The sequence below is a fragment of the Caretta caretta genome, chromosome 1 (assembly GCF_965140235.1).
Source record: "Caretta caretta isolate rCarCar2 chromosome 1, rCarCar1.hap1, whole genome shotgun sequence".
NCBI classification, from domain to species: Eukaryota; Metazoa; Chordata; order Testudines; family Cheloniidae; genus Caretta; species Caretta caretta.
Window position 1 is genome coordinate 73,850,139 of NC_134206.1, and position 17,470 is coordinate 73,867,608.

The 17,470-nt window shown below is 38.0% G+C and overlaps 1 protein-coding gene across 6 annotated transcripts in view; it reads right to left on the reverse strand.

The window, feature by feature from the left end:
* Window positions 1–17,470, reverse strand: part of PCDH9 (protocadherin 9) — a 912,396-nt gene that overhangs the window by 316,566 nt on the left and 578,360 nt on the right. For 3 of the 6 annotated variants that reach the window (XM_048851885.2, XM_048851874.2, XM_075128892.1), the window contains one exon: window positions 13,928–14,003. In XM_048851885.2, coding sequence (XP_048707842.1) covers window positions 13,928–14,003 — 76 coding nt within the window. Of the gene's footprint in view, window positions 1–13,927; window positions 14,130–17,470 lie in introns of all 6 variants that reach the window. The other 3 variants (XM_048851867.2, XM_048851857.2, XM_048851895.2) reach the window with 1 other exon arrangement.

A 17,470-nucleotide genomic window follows, 5' to 3' on the forward strand; every position in this document is an offset into this window, starting at 1 on the left:
ACTAAAAGCCTCTATTTTATTCAGAGACAGACATTAAGTCAACAGATGTCAGTGTATACATTTGCCTTTTGCAACTTTCACACTGATGTTTCTGCATCTGTTATGTTTCAGAGTAGCAGCCGTGTTAGTCTGTATCCGCAAAAAGAAAAGGAGGACTTGTGGCACCTTAGAGACTAACAAATTTATTTGAGCATAAGCTTTCGTGAGCTACAGTTCACTTCATCAGATGCATGCAGTGGAAAATACAGTGGGGAGATTTATATACACAGAGAACATGAAACAGTGGGTGTTTTGCATTGGTGGGCCATTTCCAGCAGTTGACAAGAACATGTGAGGAACAGTGTGTGTGTGTGGGGGGGGGGATAAACATGGGGAAATGGATGTGTCATTACACAAAGTAAAACTATTTCCCCATGTTTATTCCCCCCCCCCACACACACACACACTGTTCCTCACATGTTCTTGTCAACTGCTGGAAATGGCCCACCTTGATTATCACTGCAAAAGGTTCCCCCTCACGCCCGCTCTCCTGCTGGTAATAGCTTACCTTACCTGATCACTCTTCTTACAGTGTGTATGGTAACACCCACTGTTTCATGTTCTCTGTGTATATAAATCTCCCCAATGTATTTTCCACTGCATGTATCTGATGAAGTGAGCTATTGTTCACGAAAGCTTATGCTCAAATAAATTTGTTAGTCTCTAAGGTGCCACAAGTACTCCTTTCCATCTGTTATGTGTAGCTTATGTATTAGATGTGCAAAAATATGTGCTACATATAATTTTCATGAATGTGTATGCAAACTATGTAACTGTTCATGGAAATAGCAAATGGTTATGTTTTAACTGCATGCACACCAAGGGAATCATATCCACAGTTTAAGTGCAAAATTATGCTTCAACAATTTTGGGAAACAAACAAAAGAGTCCCATGATTATTCCTGGCGTAATACTATCAAAATTATTGAGCTCACACAATTTCTCAGCTTAGGCTGTTTTGTACATCATAGGGAAAAAATGATCAATGAAAATGCATTGTTCAGAGTCAATCCATCATGTTATGTTGGAACACCTTTGTAGCACCATTTAGTTCCTTTTCTGAATGATCCTAATTATCTGCACTTAAGCTTCCTTTCAAAAGGCAAGAGAAAAAAAAATCAGTTTCAACTTTTTATTTCTCAAGCTAACCTACAAATGACATTAAAATAGCTGGTGATGCTAAAGCACTACTAGCCACCTACACATTTTTATTGAAAGACTGCAGCTACAATTCATTACTTAATGACTAAGCTCTGCTTGCCAGATCACATTCATGCTCAGGACTGGGAAGTGGCTGGATTTCAAGGGCCTTGCAATAACAGTAACGATCAAACCAGCCCCTTTTGTTGCATTTTTGCAAAACCAATATGCTTAAAATAACACTTAAATTGTATTGGCTTCTCTATGAAGACTTATATTCTATGCCATTACTTTGTCAGTATAAATTTATTTGGTGTTATTCAAGTGTATGAGTGCACATAAAGCTGTCTTAAAAATTGTGTGTGTTAACTTAGGTGACTCAACTAACTAAGAATTTGTTTAAGATAAAATTCAATTAAGAGGATACCTACAGTGGATTTATTACCTCTGCTGTCTGATACAAACATTACTCAGCGAAAGCTAAATGTCAGAACTAGTCAGTTATTCCAAAGCAGTATAATCCCGTCCATGCATATTTTTACATGTACAAAAAATAAGGCCTGTTTCATGTGATAATCATGCCTGGCACTAACTATCTGTGTGCAATCTATGCTAATGGATCATAGATATGAGAATGCTCTTATTTATATATTTGGTTTAAAAAATGAAACATTTTAAATTAAAGGAAATTTATAACTAATCTGCTATGTTTAACAGCCAACAAAGCCATCCCTCCAATAGCAAGCCCACTGACATTTTTTACATAAGCACACCTAGATCCTGTAAGTACCATACAGCACTTTTAATCCTGATTAGTTGGGAAACCAAAAGGAAAAAAATGTTCACCCTTTTTGTTCCTGTCTCATGCTTAATCACTGACTTCAGATCCATAGGTCACCAGAGAGCTACTCTCGAAGAGGAATCAGGCATATAACCAGGATGACAGAAGAGGTCTTCTTTGTTCAGAAATTGGGTTACCCTCAGAAAAATTACATTTCATTTCAAATCATACCTTGAAAATGAAACTTCTGATTTGTCAGGTCGAGGAATTTTGGGGGATGCTGTCAACTGTTAATACCATGAATTTTTAGGCACTAGTACAATTTGATTTTTGATGAAAAGCAATGAAAATCACTTTTAAATGGTAAGCCGTCCCTTGGAGAAATACAAATGTGCACTTGGGAGATTACATCAATCTGGATATAAATCCAAGAATATATACGTATAAAGATAACATTTCTCCTATTTTAATACAAGTAGCAACTTCTATACTCTATGAGGATTAATTTTCTTTAAACAAGGAAATATTTCCTCAGAGGAAAAATTAATATGGTAGCCTTGAAGGTAACAAGCAATCGAACTGCATGAACCAGATCTAGTAAAATTGCCTGTGGCACATTCTCCAGGGAGATTCTACCATTTTGTATGTGACTCCAGTAAGTACAGTCTAGAACATATTGGTTTAGGTTGTTATATCACACTTATCACCATCGTATCTGAATGCCGTTGACTATGGCTATAGGTGCTGATTGCCTGCATGTCTGCAAAATGCATAGACACAGCAAAACAGGAAATGCTTTTCAGAGTGTGTTTTTATATTGAAACAACCCCTTCTTAAAACTTCAAAACTTTTAAAGAATAATGCACAAGCCTACTGCACAAGTCGAAACACTGGATTTTGTTATTATGATTGCAGAATAAAAAAAATATATCCATCTCAGGCTGTGGTAAATGTGAACATGTGTGTATTCTGCCCCTCCACTCTTCCTCACACACATGGTAAATAAGTGCTAACTATAATAGACTAAGATATTATCACATCTGAGGAGCAAGGCATCTCTCCTCACTATGATTGACAGAGGTATTTTGTTGTGGTGGTGGAATCACAGTGTAATGTACTGTACATGTCTGAACATTGCAGACTTTCTATGATTATTTTCAATCTGCTTACCTAGTTTTTTTTAACCGTGTATTTCTCTGGATCCATATGAGAGGAGATAAAGCCACAGTTCTAAGAGTTGATCAAAATATTATTCCTGCTTCTAGAGACTTAACTTATTAACATTTTAAAATATGAATAAATAGTCCTTTGTATTAAAAAAACCCCCAAACAATTAGATGTGTCTTTTTCTGTTTTGGGTAAGGAGAGCAGACCAAGTTTGTGTATTGACAGGCACAACTCTATTCTGTTTGTGGAAAACACATATTTTTAAGGAAAAATACATGTAATATTTATTTTCCATATGTTAGAGAAACAAAATAAGTATTGGGTATTATGGGTTAGATTAAGGCTTGTTGTCAACTTAATGTTATGAAATAATAATGCATTTCTCTACTCCAAGGAACTTCCATGAGGAAGCATGGTTACATCAACCCATTGGTATCCTACTTGCGCAATAAAATAAAATAAAATAAAACCCATCTCCCAAAAAAAGAAACAAACAAACAACAAAACAGACAATATAATCAAGCACTGATTTTCTCTTCTCTGGACAGGGGCTGGTCAGAATTGCAGATACCTATTGTATACAAGTGAATTCAAAGGGGACCCATTATAGTAAGTGGATAGCTCCACTATAGCTAAGGCTGAGACTAGCTTACTGCTTTACAACTGAATTTTCCTGGGCCTCTATTAATATTATATCAAAACAATGGTAGGAAGAGTGTGAGGGTAAAAGAAGATATTAGAAATAGGTTTTCCACCCCTACTGTTGAGTTTAAGTCATATGGTAACAACGTCTATGTCTTGGTACAAAGAGGAAGCCTTCGTTTGAGTAATATGTAATTACATTAGGATTAAGCCAAAGAGTAAATGAAAACAAGTTAATACAGTTTTCTCTGTTTCATTCTACACATGAAGAACCATCTCTCAGGTAAGTGGATACCACTTCAACAGAAGTGCAATTCACTTCAGTGGAAATTGTGTGATCGTATCTGAGGACAGATCTTTACTTAAAAAAAAGCACTTGAAATTAAGAGTTCTTTTCAAATGTCTCAAAATGCCCTTTCAAACTATGGTATGGTACCTCTATATTGTCTATGGAAAGGCACAATTCACAATTTTGGGAGGCAAAAGCTAATTTTGCTATTTTCTTGATGAAGTTCGGTTTCTGACTAGATGGTTTTCTATTTACGGCACAAGTGTATAGTCATCAGCATTCAATAACACTGTAGAATTTCTGAGCAGCAAGATAGATTACCTTCTACTCCTCCAATGTCATGGCACTCAATAAGATAGGCTTACAAGCTAGTACATATGAAAAAATAAACCACCAAAAAAACCCCTTGTGTGATGCATAAGTACTCAAAGAAGTAGGAATCAAACAGAAACTATTATCCAGGAAGTGCAAAAGGACAAAACAAAAACAGTTGTTGTCTTTAAACAGATGTACACTTTACAGGACACTGATAATGAATGTCCTTAATTAGTGTATGTGATTAACATGATAACAGAACAAATAAGACTGGGAATTAGACAACAACCTTGTTCATTCAAAAAAAGTCATTTAAAAATAACAAATATTGTTTATTCTCTAAAGAGCTTTTGTATCATAATTCACTAATTTTAGTTGTACATGATGCCAATAAACTTTATAGAAATTCAATTTAGTGTAATAACCTGCTGTAAATAGAGAAAAGTATTTATTCTAAATCACCTGCCAATTACAGAGGAACTGTGCGGCAACAGGCCCTCTACCTTTGCTTTTATTCCACTCATGTTATATTTTTCTACTAGTTGCCAGCATGCAGCTGCACAGGGAGAACCTGTAAATGAGTGGTACAAAGTCAAGGAAACTATTTACTTGAGTAAGGGTGTTCAGGATTGCAACTTACTACTGTTGCTACATTTTGTAAAATCTGCATGATTATTTATAAATAAAGCTACGATTTAGTCATGGATGTCGCGGAAGTCATGGAATCTGTGACTTCCAGCAACCTCCATGACTTCAGCCTATGGTGGCTGGGAACTGCGGGATACCCCCGCTGAATCTGGTGCTCCAACATTTCCCAGCCCCTGGGCAGCAGGGAACCCCTGCAGCTCCTGGCCCCTGTGGGTGGCAGGGGAACCCCAGAGCTCCTGGCCACCATGGCCAGTGGGGGTACCCCACAGCTCCCTGCTGCTGTGGGCAGTGGGAGATCCTGGAGGTACAGATGGCAGGGGAACCCCGCAGCTCCAGCTCCCGTCTGCCATGGGCCCCCGGGGCTGCTGGCTGCTACAGGGGCACCCCAGAGCTCCCAGACTCCGCAGGTGGTAGTGGGGGACCCCCGTAGCTGCAGGTGGCAGGGATACCCCACAGCCCCCAGCTGCTGCAGGCAGTGGGAGGCCCCGCATCTCCCAGCCATGTGCTGCAAGTGGACCCTGGAGCTCCGACACCCAACCCTCAGTGGGGGCCCTGGAGCTCCTAGCTGCTGTGCAGCTTCCCTGCTGCAGGCGGTGTGGGGACCCAAATATTGCCATTTTGTCACAGATATTTTTAGTAAAAGCCCCAGACAGGTCACGGCTTCCATGATTTTTTTCTTTATTGCTCATGACCCGTCCTGACTTTTATTAAAAATATCCATGACAAAATCTTAGCCTTATTTACAAATGATTTCCAGCATGGCGTGTAGTATAAGAAACTTAACTGACATTGAAACTGTGATTTTCTTTCGTTGCTCTAATTTTTAACAGTTTCTGGGATGGCTTTTAAATTGACTTGAGTTTTTCTGTTTTAATCCTAATGTAAAGGGACTTTTTGTTTAGCTGCTGAGGCATGAAGAAATACCCACTGACATCAAAACACAAAAATCTGTACAGAAGGAAATCAATAAAAGCACTGCCTGTGTTTTAGGGGTTTTATGCGGGTTTTTTTTTCCCTATTGTGGGCATTTAAGTTGAAATTGTGGTTATGTCATTTTAACCTTGAGACAGTTATAAAAGGCCTGGATGATTAAGTGGTTAAGCATGAAACATTTATCACTTTCCTCTTACATAATGTCCAGATTTGGAGTTCACACTTAAAAAGGATGTTGAAAAACGGAAAAATGTTCAGAAAAGAGCTACCAATATGAGTCCACGTTTAGAAAACTTGACTTATAGTCAGGCTAAGAAGCACAGTCTGCTTAGTTTATCAAAGTGAAGGTTAAGAGGTAACTTGATCGCTGTCTATAAGTATCTGAGTGTTGGACAGATTCTTCATCACTTGAAGTCTTTAATTCAACACTGGATAACTTTTGAAAATATTCTGTAATTATAACAAATTATGGGTTTGATGCAGAAATTATTGTGTGAGATTTGTTGGCCTGTGTTATGCAGTAGACCAGATTAGATGATCAAAATGGTCACTTTTGGCCTTAAGAATCTATGAATCTATATAATGAAAAGATTTCTGAGTGTAGATGGCTTTTTAGCATAGGAGACGTTGTCCAGCTATACTGACAGGAGTCATTGTGTATGGGTTAATCAGGCTGCAACATTATTATTAGATTTCTGGGACTACGCAGCCGATAAAAGTGTACAGTGCAGGTAACTATTTCATTCAATATCTACTCAGTGGCTTCTGCCAGCCACCCTCTTTTTCCATCCTGGTCCCCAGTCAGTGTATTGCTAGGACCTTACCATGCCCACTCTCAAATGAGAGTTAAGGTGGGCTATCAAGGAAACAGGGCTCAGCTCCCTGCCATGCGAGTTATAGAAGCTCCTAGGCTACCCTCCTCATTCTACTCCTTTAAGTCCTTTACAAAGTCATTTATCTGGTCTCTGTATCCCACCACTATGGAGTACCTGCACTGGATATCTGCCCCACACTTATGTAAGGAGTTGCACAGATCAGATTCAACTCTGACTCACATTCCACACATCCTGAATTGGTGCATGGGAAGAAAGGAAAAGAAAACAGGATGACATTTTGCTCTGTGTCTTCTTTCTAAACCAAGAATGCTGTAGAAATCTTAATGAAATGTTGATACATTTCATGCCTCTCAGGGTTGTTTTTTTTTTAAATAAAAAAACAAATACACGGTGCTAAGATTGAATCCAGTCTATTTTAAAAAACAGTCTATTTTATAGCTGTTCAGTAGGCTAATTCACCGAACTTGACTCCAGTTCCTCTTGCTACTATTTGCCTGTAGCTAAATGTGACAGTGTAAGATTCTGTGTGAGGTATGAACTTGTGTTTAATGAAATGGAGGAAATGTCTCAAAGGCAAATGTTCTTCTTTTAGTTCTCAGAATATGAAACACAAAAATAGCTATGGACAGTGATTTATCTGGAGAGAAAAAGTTAACATAGAGGCATCCCTGGCTACATGTTAAACTGTAAATTCTCCACTATGAACATCAGTCTAGCCAAGTCGAACAAGCAACTTTGGAGCAGTAAAGGAAAGCAAGGATTATACAGTGGGAACAGACTAAGGTTAAAACACCATCATCCACTGGCCCCTGTCATAGTAACACTGTAAACCAGAGTTCTTTGCATGAAAGGATTAGCTTCTCCACATGGGATCTTGTCATATGACCAACTTTAATACAAGACACTCTTGCCGTAACTCTGAACTGTGCCACAGAAATATTCGTGCTTATTACTGGAATTATATTACGATTTAATTCCCCTGATATCATTTCACTAAATAACTGTAGCATTAGGTTTATTCAAATGCGGGGGGCTCGTGTTTTATCAGCCACACTGATCCAAATATTGTTTAATATACTGGAAATAAAAAGCATTGTAGATATAGCATTAATGGCAGACTTGAGCTATTTTAGACATTGCTTCCAAGAACATGGAATTGCTTCCAAATTTGTATTTTTATTTTGAATACCCTCAGGCATTATAAAACAACTTTCTTCTTTTTATGTTTAGAAGTGAAACCTTTAAAATGCAAAGGGTTTGTTACAGTTTTTCACCCAAGCCCAGTCTTCCTAACATGAAAGCATAATTCTGGGCTATGTAACGTTTATTTATATTGCTTATTAATTATGGGCAAAAAATAGGCAAAAATATGAAGGACATAAATATTTTTTCTTTTTGCTTCTTACTTATTTCCACACTACGGGAATTATTACACACGCACATCTGAAATGTATAATAGGCTTTCACCCCAGAGCAGTTCCCACACTTGGTTAAATATATGCTATTTCTCTTTATCTCTTTGAGGGAGAATGAATCACATCCACAGCTTGCAGCTATCAAAATGTAATTTCATCAAGCTAGTTCACGAAAGTACACATTTCACCTTCTTTACACTAGGAGGCACATTTTTCCTACATACAATTCTATCATACTGTTAGCTATATTGAATGTAACCATTAGATGGGTTAACATTTCCAGTTTAAATGATAGTGCTCAGCAGCCTTTGCTAAAAGAGCAGTGAAAGCAGGATCCTCAACTAACAAGGGCTCATTTAATGCTGATGAAAATCAAAACTGTACTAACAAGAAAACACTGAGCACCTGTCTGCTGAACTACAGAAGAAACATTCCAGATTAAAATACAGCAAATTCTTCTCTTAATGTCAACACGTCATAAAACAGGATGTTTCTGTTAACATTACACTTTGTAATAAACACATTAAAAAGCCACAAAGCAAACAGAAGAGATGCAATAAAGTCATGTTGGTAATATGCAATTTCTACGAGATTTTAGGGCAATTTGGTGGTTTTGCAGGTTTGTATCTGACATACTAAGAGATAAAATCTGGCAACAACTGAAACCTTTGCAACTATTTTCCCTTTTAATAGCTTTCTTAGGAAGAGTGAGAAATGAAATAAATAGACTTTTAAATACAAAAATATTCTTCATTTAGAAACAGGTTGGGTCAAAAATACATACACCAGAAATCAAAATGTGGCCAACTAATTTTTAAACCTCTTTTTTTACAAATTCCTTTCAAAGCTCTGCTGCTTCTTTTATGGCAATTATAGTTTCCCTTGTATTTTCATTATTTTTCTCTTTTTAATTATATATTCTCAGTGCAGCAATCACAAATCCGTGTTCTACTTCCTCTTTGGGATTACACATAATACTTCATTTTACTGTGTTTCAAGATAGTTGCAAACAATTGGCTTATATTACATGCTGATTTCAATTTGTCCTGTCTACATTGACCACTAAGTCGTGGTCAACATGGTGTCATTTTCCATGGTTGTTCACAACTGTGTTTAAGAATGATAACATTTTACAAATTAATGTTGTGTGTGAAATTAAATCATCTCAGTCATGACTCTTGAACACTGAGATGTTCTATAATTAATTTGAATTAGTTGTTGTTACTAACATGTAATAATGCCACAGAGCTTGTGCAAATGTATGGAAGAATGCAGTTTTTCAGCCCACAATATATTGTTCACTGATAAAGAGTTCTGATAAAATAGGGATATACCGATGCATCAAGTGAAAGGTGAACTTTATAGTTGTTTAATGGACAATTAACATTGATATTAGAAGTCTGAGATGGCAAAGACCTATAGGTGGATTGGATGAAAGCTTCAAGAATATGGGATGGCTGGGACGAGGCTGGGGATTATGTGGAAATGATTACGGAACGTATGGTGACCTGCACTGTACAATTTGTGGCTGGTTAGTCCCAGATATCTTAAGTGAATAAAACTGCAGAGTAATTAAACTAAATCCATTGCCTCCTCTTTTTTTTCCTGGCATGGCTGGACAATGTGAGCCTACACAAAGTAGACAGGTTAAGTGCTGATTTAATTATTTATTTTATATTTGTCCTGCCTCTCCTGTCTACCCTCCCCTAGTAAACATGTTGACAATAGTTAGCTAATAGAACTAGTGTTTGTAACCTCTCTTCCTTTCAGTCTCTCCCAGCATGAGAGACTGCTGTCTTTAATATTAGTTGGGAGAATTTTCTCTGGCTGTGTATGCCCTTTTCATTAGACTAGTGTAATTGTAACTCCCTTGTCTCTTCATAGGCTGGAAACAGAACAGTGAGTTTCTCATGCAGTAGATCATTCGGCTATGAGAATATTTAACTCATTCTTTAACATTACAGGCTGTCCAAACCTGGCCCTTGCCCACTGTCCAAACTTAATTAAAGCAGCAACATACCACTATCAGGAAGCAATGGCTACATCTTTATTTATATAAATTTATGGTTTACAACAATAAAAACACACCATTCACAAGAACATTAAAGTCATTCACCAAAATGGTTCTCACCATTTAACAGGTCTTTCCAGGCAGAAATAGCATCCTGCTTCAACAAACTGAACGCACCTTGCATTAGAATTAGCTTTGAAAGGGACAGTGAAGAACAAGTTTGGACCCACATGTAATTTTTGGTATAGATAAATTATTAGACAATCATTACAAATAGTCCCATGATCACTCTTCTTTTCATTTTTGTTGGAACAGTTTAAGAGCACAACAAAACCTTGCTCTGTAATATTTACCACACTACATTTGCAGCAGTACTTGTGCACGGGAACACTAACATGAAATTAGATACTAGATACTGACTAAAAAAAATCATGAAATTGCCTAGTCTATTCTCATTGCCATCTGAAGAGAAATAATAAAAGAATAAATAAATAAACAAACAAACACACATTGTAAATAGAGAAAAGTTAATTGGAGTTTCAAAATCATATATGTCATTTGTTGTAAGACAAATAAGGAACTTTGGAAAAATATAATATTCAGGCAGTCTCTCAAAAAAACCCATAACTAATTTACCTACCTACAATTCTTATTACACATTAACCATTATTAATGACATTATTACACCTTTATATTATGTATAAATACACAACAGTGTCATTTACTATTATGATTACACAAGAGAAAGGGCAATGGAGAATAAGGCTTTTTATCAAAGAAATACTGAATTTTGATGCTACTTTTGAGGTGTTATATATATATAAGACTGGCTCTTAAAAACAAACTAACTTGTAACTCTTATTACACAGTTTTGTTTTTTGAGAGTCTGTACATATACATATATAACACCTACAGACTAACATCAAAGTTACACATTTCTTTTAAAAATCCCTCATTTATCACCTCCTTGAATTTTCTGTAAAGTGGATATAAATGTGACCATTCTGATTTGGAAACATTTTATACCCTCTTTTTGAGCATTTTGTTCCAGTGTAAATCATGGGTGTGGTGAATGAGAGGAGAATGTAAAGCCCCCCAAAAGTCTTAATGGGCCCTCAATGGGCTTTTTCTTTTGAACACAGATATAATTAAGTATTAGGATTACAAAGAAATCACAAAGCATGTCTAACTGTTTCTCTGTAGTTTTAAAGATTTAATCCAATGCATATGTTTCATTAATGTAACAATATGGGTTCTCACTAAGGATTCCTCCCTTCCACTGCATAATTGCACCTGTTATCCCACAGTATTTGCAATGCTTTTTAACCATGCACACTACAGTAGGAATCACTTCAACAATCACTGAAGTCAAACTACCTCTAGGGTTGAATGCAGTAACTCTTTAACATTGCACAGCAATAATACACTACAGATGAAGACAGGAAGTGTCAAAGATTACCATATCCAATTGATACAACATCAGCAATTTAGGTAGGCAAAGTGTAATTAACTCACATTCTAATTTTGCCCTAATGCTGGGTAGAACTTCTATTCATGTGAAGATGCTGTGAGATCTTTCAGGCCCATAAACTGTCACAAACTCTATTTCACATCTCCTAATTAAAAAATAGCCATCTCCAGCCACACAGTGACCACTTCATTGGTTGCTTGGGCAATAACTCAGTAAGGACTCAAGAGTTAAGAGTGGAATCTACATAATCACCAGTGCCATTTCCTCATGCACCTACGTTTCCTGGGGTGACTTCTGTGCAAATAAATTATTACGCTCTGCTTAGCTTGTAAGGTCTGATGAGATATATGAGACACTATTTAAATGCATGCTTTAATTCAGTCTGATAAAATAATTAGTATAGGAAGCTATATTACCATGCCTCACTAACCTTCAATACAGCTCGACCATTAGTTTCTCATAGATTTACCATGAATTTAGTTTCCCCAAAGGCTAAATTTTGCATAGTCACATCAGTTACAGACATCACGAAAATAGAGATATTCATATGAGCTTTAAATACATCTGCCGACTTCGGCGAATTAGATCAATTTGTAATTAATATTGCATGATTGCACGGTGCAGTTGACACCTATTCGCAAATGTAGAACGCTCCCATGTAAGACCTTTGTACCGAGTTTACTGATCCTGCTCTTTGCTCAGCTTTGTTTGATGGACTTTTATGCTATGTGCTATATAGAGATATACAACTCAGTATCAGCAAAGCTCATGCTACATTGCCTACAGGTAATGAATGAAGCCTTAAGACAGCCCTCTACTCTAGTTAAATATGTCACTCTTCTCTTGCATGGACAGGGAATTAACAGGATAATTCCACCTAAACTAATCAGTTACTATACTATACACATTTTTCACTTTTAGCTGCTATACTACTACAGGTCCTTGTGTTTTTGTGGACTTAAGGTCACAGTTTGAGCTGGCCAGAAAACAACATTTCCATTTTGTGAAAAATGTCAAGCTCTGGGAATTTGTTTTTGCTGAACAAGACCAAGACCTTTCAACAGTTTTAATGAAGAAAAAAAACCACCAACAACAAAAACATGTATGTGACAGAGAGACAGAGGTTACATAAACCCCAGAATAGCCAATAGCCCAGTGGTTATCGTGCTTACCTATGATACGGGAGGCCCAGCTTCAAATCTCACCTTTAAATTAAACTATTGTTTATTATAGGGAGTGTCTGTCTCTCTGTCTCTCTCCCCCTGAGAAATGTTCCCAGCAAAAGTTTTGTCAAAATGAATAGGTTTCTGTGAAAAGTTTAGGTTTTGACAAATCAGCATTTTCCAATGACAAAACACTTTGTCAAAAAATTCCCAATGAGCTCTAGTCAATTACCTGTAGAGTCCTCAGTTCAGATGTATGATTCTCCCATTATCACTTGCTGAGCTGCATCTATAGTGCAGGATGCAAGCATTGTAATTCCAATATAAAATGTAAAAATGAATTAAAATTAAAAGGAAAAATGGTTTTCCAGACATATAGATGTGGTGGTTGCCAGCCAAACTGCCCATGTGGAACACTGTAGATGAAACTCACATCCATTAGAGCCAAACATGAGCTCCCCAACCTCTCAAGCTAATGGAGAATTTCCATTTACTTTTGCAAGCGGAAAGGTTTTCAGTGTGACAGCTACTATAAAGAGGTGGTACATATATGCAAACTAGCCAGATAACTATATGTACCCTAATTTGCTCCATTTTTTTTAACATAGTTCAATGAAAAATTTCACCTACAATTCATTGTTCCTTTGATCTCCAATAGGTATTTAGGATGATTTCATACCCCATCCCACAATGAAGACTGAAGCATCATTGTAAGAAGAAAGTGTATAGGTAAATACTACACAACACTGCAAATGACAACAAAGACAAGCAAGCTACCTTTTAGAACTTTCTTCTTTCTTGTTTTTTCCACTCATCATGTAGTCTGTCTATACATGTTTCCCAAATGAGCACAATATTTTTTTTTACTTGTGTTCCTTTTTTTACAATCAACATTGTGACATGATATTTCAGGCAACTAATTTAACATGCTGTAAAATCTTCTTAACTGCTGTGACTAAATATCCATGCACATGCTCCACGTCTCTGCAGCTTAATCATTTTTTAAAAAGTGAAAAGGGAAAACAAAACAAACAAAAACCTCTACCAAAGACTACCAAAGCCTTGACATCAACTCACCAGAGTTGGGGTCAGAGTTGCCATCAGCTTCAGTCCTCTTGTCCGGTGAGGCCTGGTCGTAGAATTCGTCCTGTGGCTGAACCAGAGGGAGAGGATGTGAGATCAGGGTTCCACTACCCACAGGCTCATGGTCTCCTAGACCACTGTCACTGCAGCTTTCCTGGGAGCCATCAGGGAGGTGAAACGTAACACGGCGCTGGGACTACAAAGAAGAGCACAGGACATGCTGATTAGTGCTCTTTTTTTTTTCCTGTTCTCTCTCTTTAAAAAAAATAGACCCCTGCGGCACTTTTTTCTAACCCCGTACAGCAACCCAGGGAAGAAGACATGCAGGAGAGTGGAGGTTCAGAAGTTTCCATGAGCTGATCTGTGAAGTAAGCCTCCCATCAGAAAGCACTTTTCTGTGTTTCTTGCCATGTTAAAGGGATGACATACAAATCTTGTCTTGAACAACAGAAACCTTCGGGAACTATGCTAAGAAAAGCAGGCTACAGAACACTGATGATTGAATCATCCATTGAAGTCAGCAAACAGTGTGAACATATCACCTACACAATCAGTGTGTGTATCTTAAAACTTTTCCCCACTCTTTCCAGAACCAGAATGATACAAGTCCATCTAAATAATCTGTCCATTGTTGCGTGCAGTGTTATTGTAGACATGTTGGTCCGAGGATACTAGAGAGACAAGGTGGATGAGGTAATATCTTTTACTGGACCAACTTCTGCTGGTGAGAGATGCAAGCTTTCGAGCCACACAGAGCTGAAGAAGAGCTCTGTGTGGCTCACCCACCTTGTCTCTCTATTTAATGATACTAACACTTAGCATTTATAACATAGCTTTGAAATTACAGTGATTAACTAGGATTTACAGAACACATCCGTGGAGTAGCTGATTACTACAACAATTTTACAGAGGGGAAGACTAAGGTTAGATGTTTTGCTCAATGGAACAGAGCAAGTCAGAGCCAAGATTAGAAATTATCTCAAATTACAGGACAGGACTAAGGAATCTGACCAAAATATTTGCACAGGATACACTTGAAATGGTTAACAAACAATCTTGATTTTTAAACAACTCTTGACTAAGGAAGTAAACTGACTTTGTGAAATGTGACCAGAAAATGATATAGTAATTCCTCATGAGTCACACAGTATTGGAAGATGCAAACTCCTCCTTTTACCAGCTAGTGCGTATGGAATAGAATGAGGTTTTTCATAAAAGCAGTATGATCATAATATTAAGTGTATCATGAGATAACACTACATTCTCAGACACTGGAGGCAACTAGAGAATCCCAAGAGAGGACCCTAAGCACATCTTCCCTCAAAATCTGAATTATAGTAGTGGACAGTTTGAGTGATCTGGTTAGGTAAGATGGTATGGGATCCAGGGTAGATTCACAATCTTACTGCTGAGCTTTGGAAGCCTTTAGATTCTAATGCCCCCAGTCGTGGTCTGACTAAAGTCAATAGGAGCAGCATTGGTCCCATATTCATTATGATGTGGAGAAAGTCTAGGGATAATACTATTAATTGTGTGTTTTCTCATATCAGCCATTTGAAAACAACTGTACAAGATAATCCACATCCTCCTCCAGCCTCCTTTTTTATTCATCATACTTGGTCAAACCTAGATGCTTGATTGAACTCATATCGTTGGATTACTGCTTAATTTAGTATCAAATAAGCTTGATTTTTTATCTTTTAAGATGTTCCTCATGCTATAATGGCAGCTGGTGCAAAGTGGTCTAGTTCCATTGAAGTCAATGACCTTTGTCAATTTCTACCAGCTGAGAATTTAGCTCTCAGTGTTTCATGACTAGGCCAACTTTTACATCAAAATATACCAGTTAGTTTATCTTATGACTTCTTTCACTCTGTAGTTGATTCTCTGAACATACTGTGTAATCAGTATTGCTAGCAGATTCTTTTCCCCTTAAAGATGAACAGAATACATTTCATTTGTAAACAAATATAACTGAATAGCTTTTCCTTGTTACCTATCAGATCTGTGTTCTTGGGGAACCAGGGCGCAGTATCCAGCCTGTCTGACTCATGAAAGAGCTTTCCCCCTCCTCCCCCAAGCCTCTTCTTGAGCCAAAGCTGATCAGAAGAAAGAGTTACAAAAAGCAGTGAAAAGACAGAGACACACCTAAACTCCTCTGGACAAGGGTGACAGGATGAAGGAAACTCCCCTAGCCCCATTTGCATCAAAGTTGGGACAGGGAGGCTCTCCATTAGCATACAGAATGGAGAACAGAGATTCCAAGGCAAGAACTGCACTGAACTCTGGGACCAGAAAAGCAGGAAAGCACTGCATGATGGGGAATCTCTGCTCCAGATATTAATGAACCCACGCCTGCACACACCCAGCTCAGTAGTTATCAGACCAATTCTAGTAATAAATCTTTTATTGGTATACAAAATACTGAAGGTGCCTAATTGCATTGCGAGCTCCCTCGAAGAAACACTGCCTATAGCCAGGAATGGTCAGTTCCTATTGTCTAGCCGGAACAAGACAACTTTGGTATATTCCCTTGAGCCATCAGTTTACCCATAAACAAATCCCATGTTCTTCCTTGAACCATTGTTCTTTCCCTACAAAAGAAACTACCCATGCTCAAGTAAGTGCTCTGATGCCTGAATCCAATATCTGCATCAGTTCCATGGGGACTTCATCTTCTCCTGACTGATTGTGCTGGGGGCACTGCCTGTCTCCAGCATTCCGGACCCTCAGCTACCACCACCACCTGGGAATCCCAATCGATTCAAGCTTCACAGTGTGGTGAGAACTGATCTCTCGATCTCTCTCCCTCTCTCTGACCCTGACTTGTGTGATCAGTTATATTTTTCTAACCCTGACTTTTATAATCAAATTTAAGTTAAATTTAATATTATAACTGTTTTGTTTGTTTGGCTCCCCTTGTATGGTTATTACTTGGCAATTAATAACTTTTGTAGTTAAGCTGGTTGCTTCTCTCTCTCTCTCCCAATCCCTTGTGGGTGTTTTTGGCTTCCCCATTTGCTCTGCAGCAACACTCCTCATACCTAAGCTAAATATCCCTGCAGCACCCAAAAATCTTGTGGATTTTTTGCTCATCAAGTGGGTTACTACCAGAACAATTGTAACATGAAAGTGGGGATAGGGACGTGCTGAACCTGGGCCATCTGAGGGTGGCAGCTTGGAAGTGCAGCTCAGTCCAGCCTGCTGAGTCCAGGGGCATATAAGGGGTCAGCTTGGGAGTGCTGATTAACCCAGTCCTTTCAGGCGCTCTGTTAGTGTGTGTGTTCGTCTGAATCTGGGGCTGGAAGAACCCAGCCCTGGGCAACCTAGATCCGTCAGGATATCTGCAATGGGAGGGAACATGCAGAAGGAAGAAGTAGAGCTCCATATGAGAGCAAAAGTGACACAAGCAGTACATGGATAGAATTACAGAACCCTCCCCCACCCCAGAAGAGTAACCCTAATAAATGAGTGTACCCCAAAGTAACAGGCGCATCTGGTAATATCCTCCATTTATCACCAAACAATAACATTCAG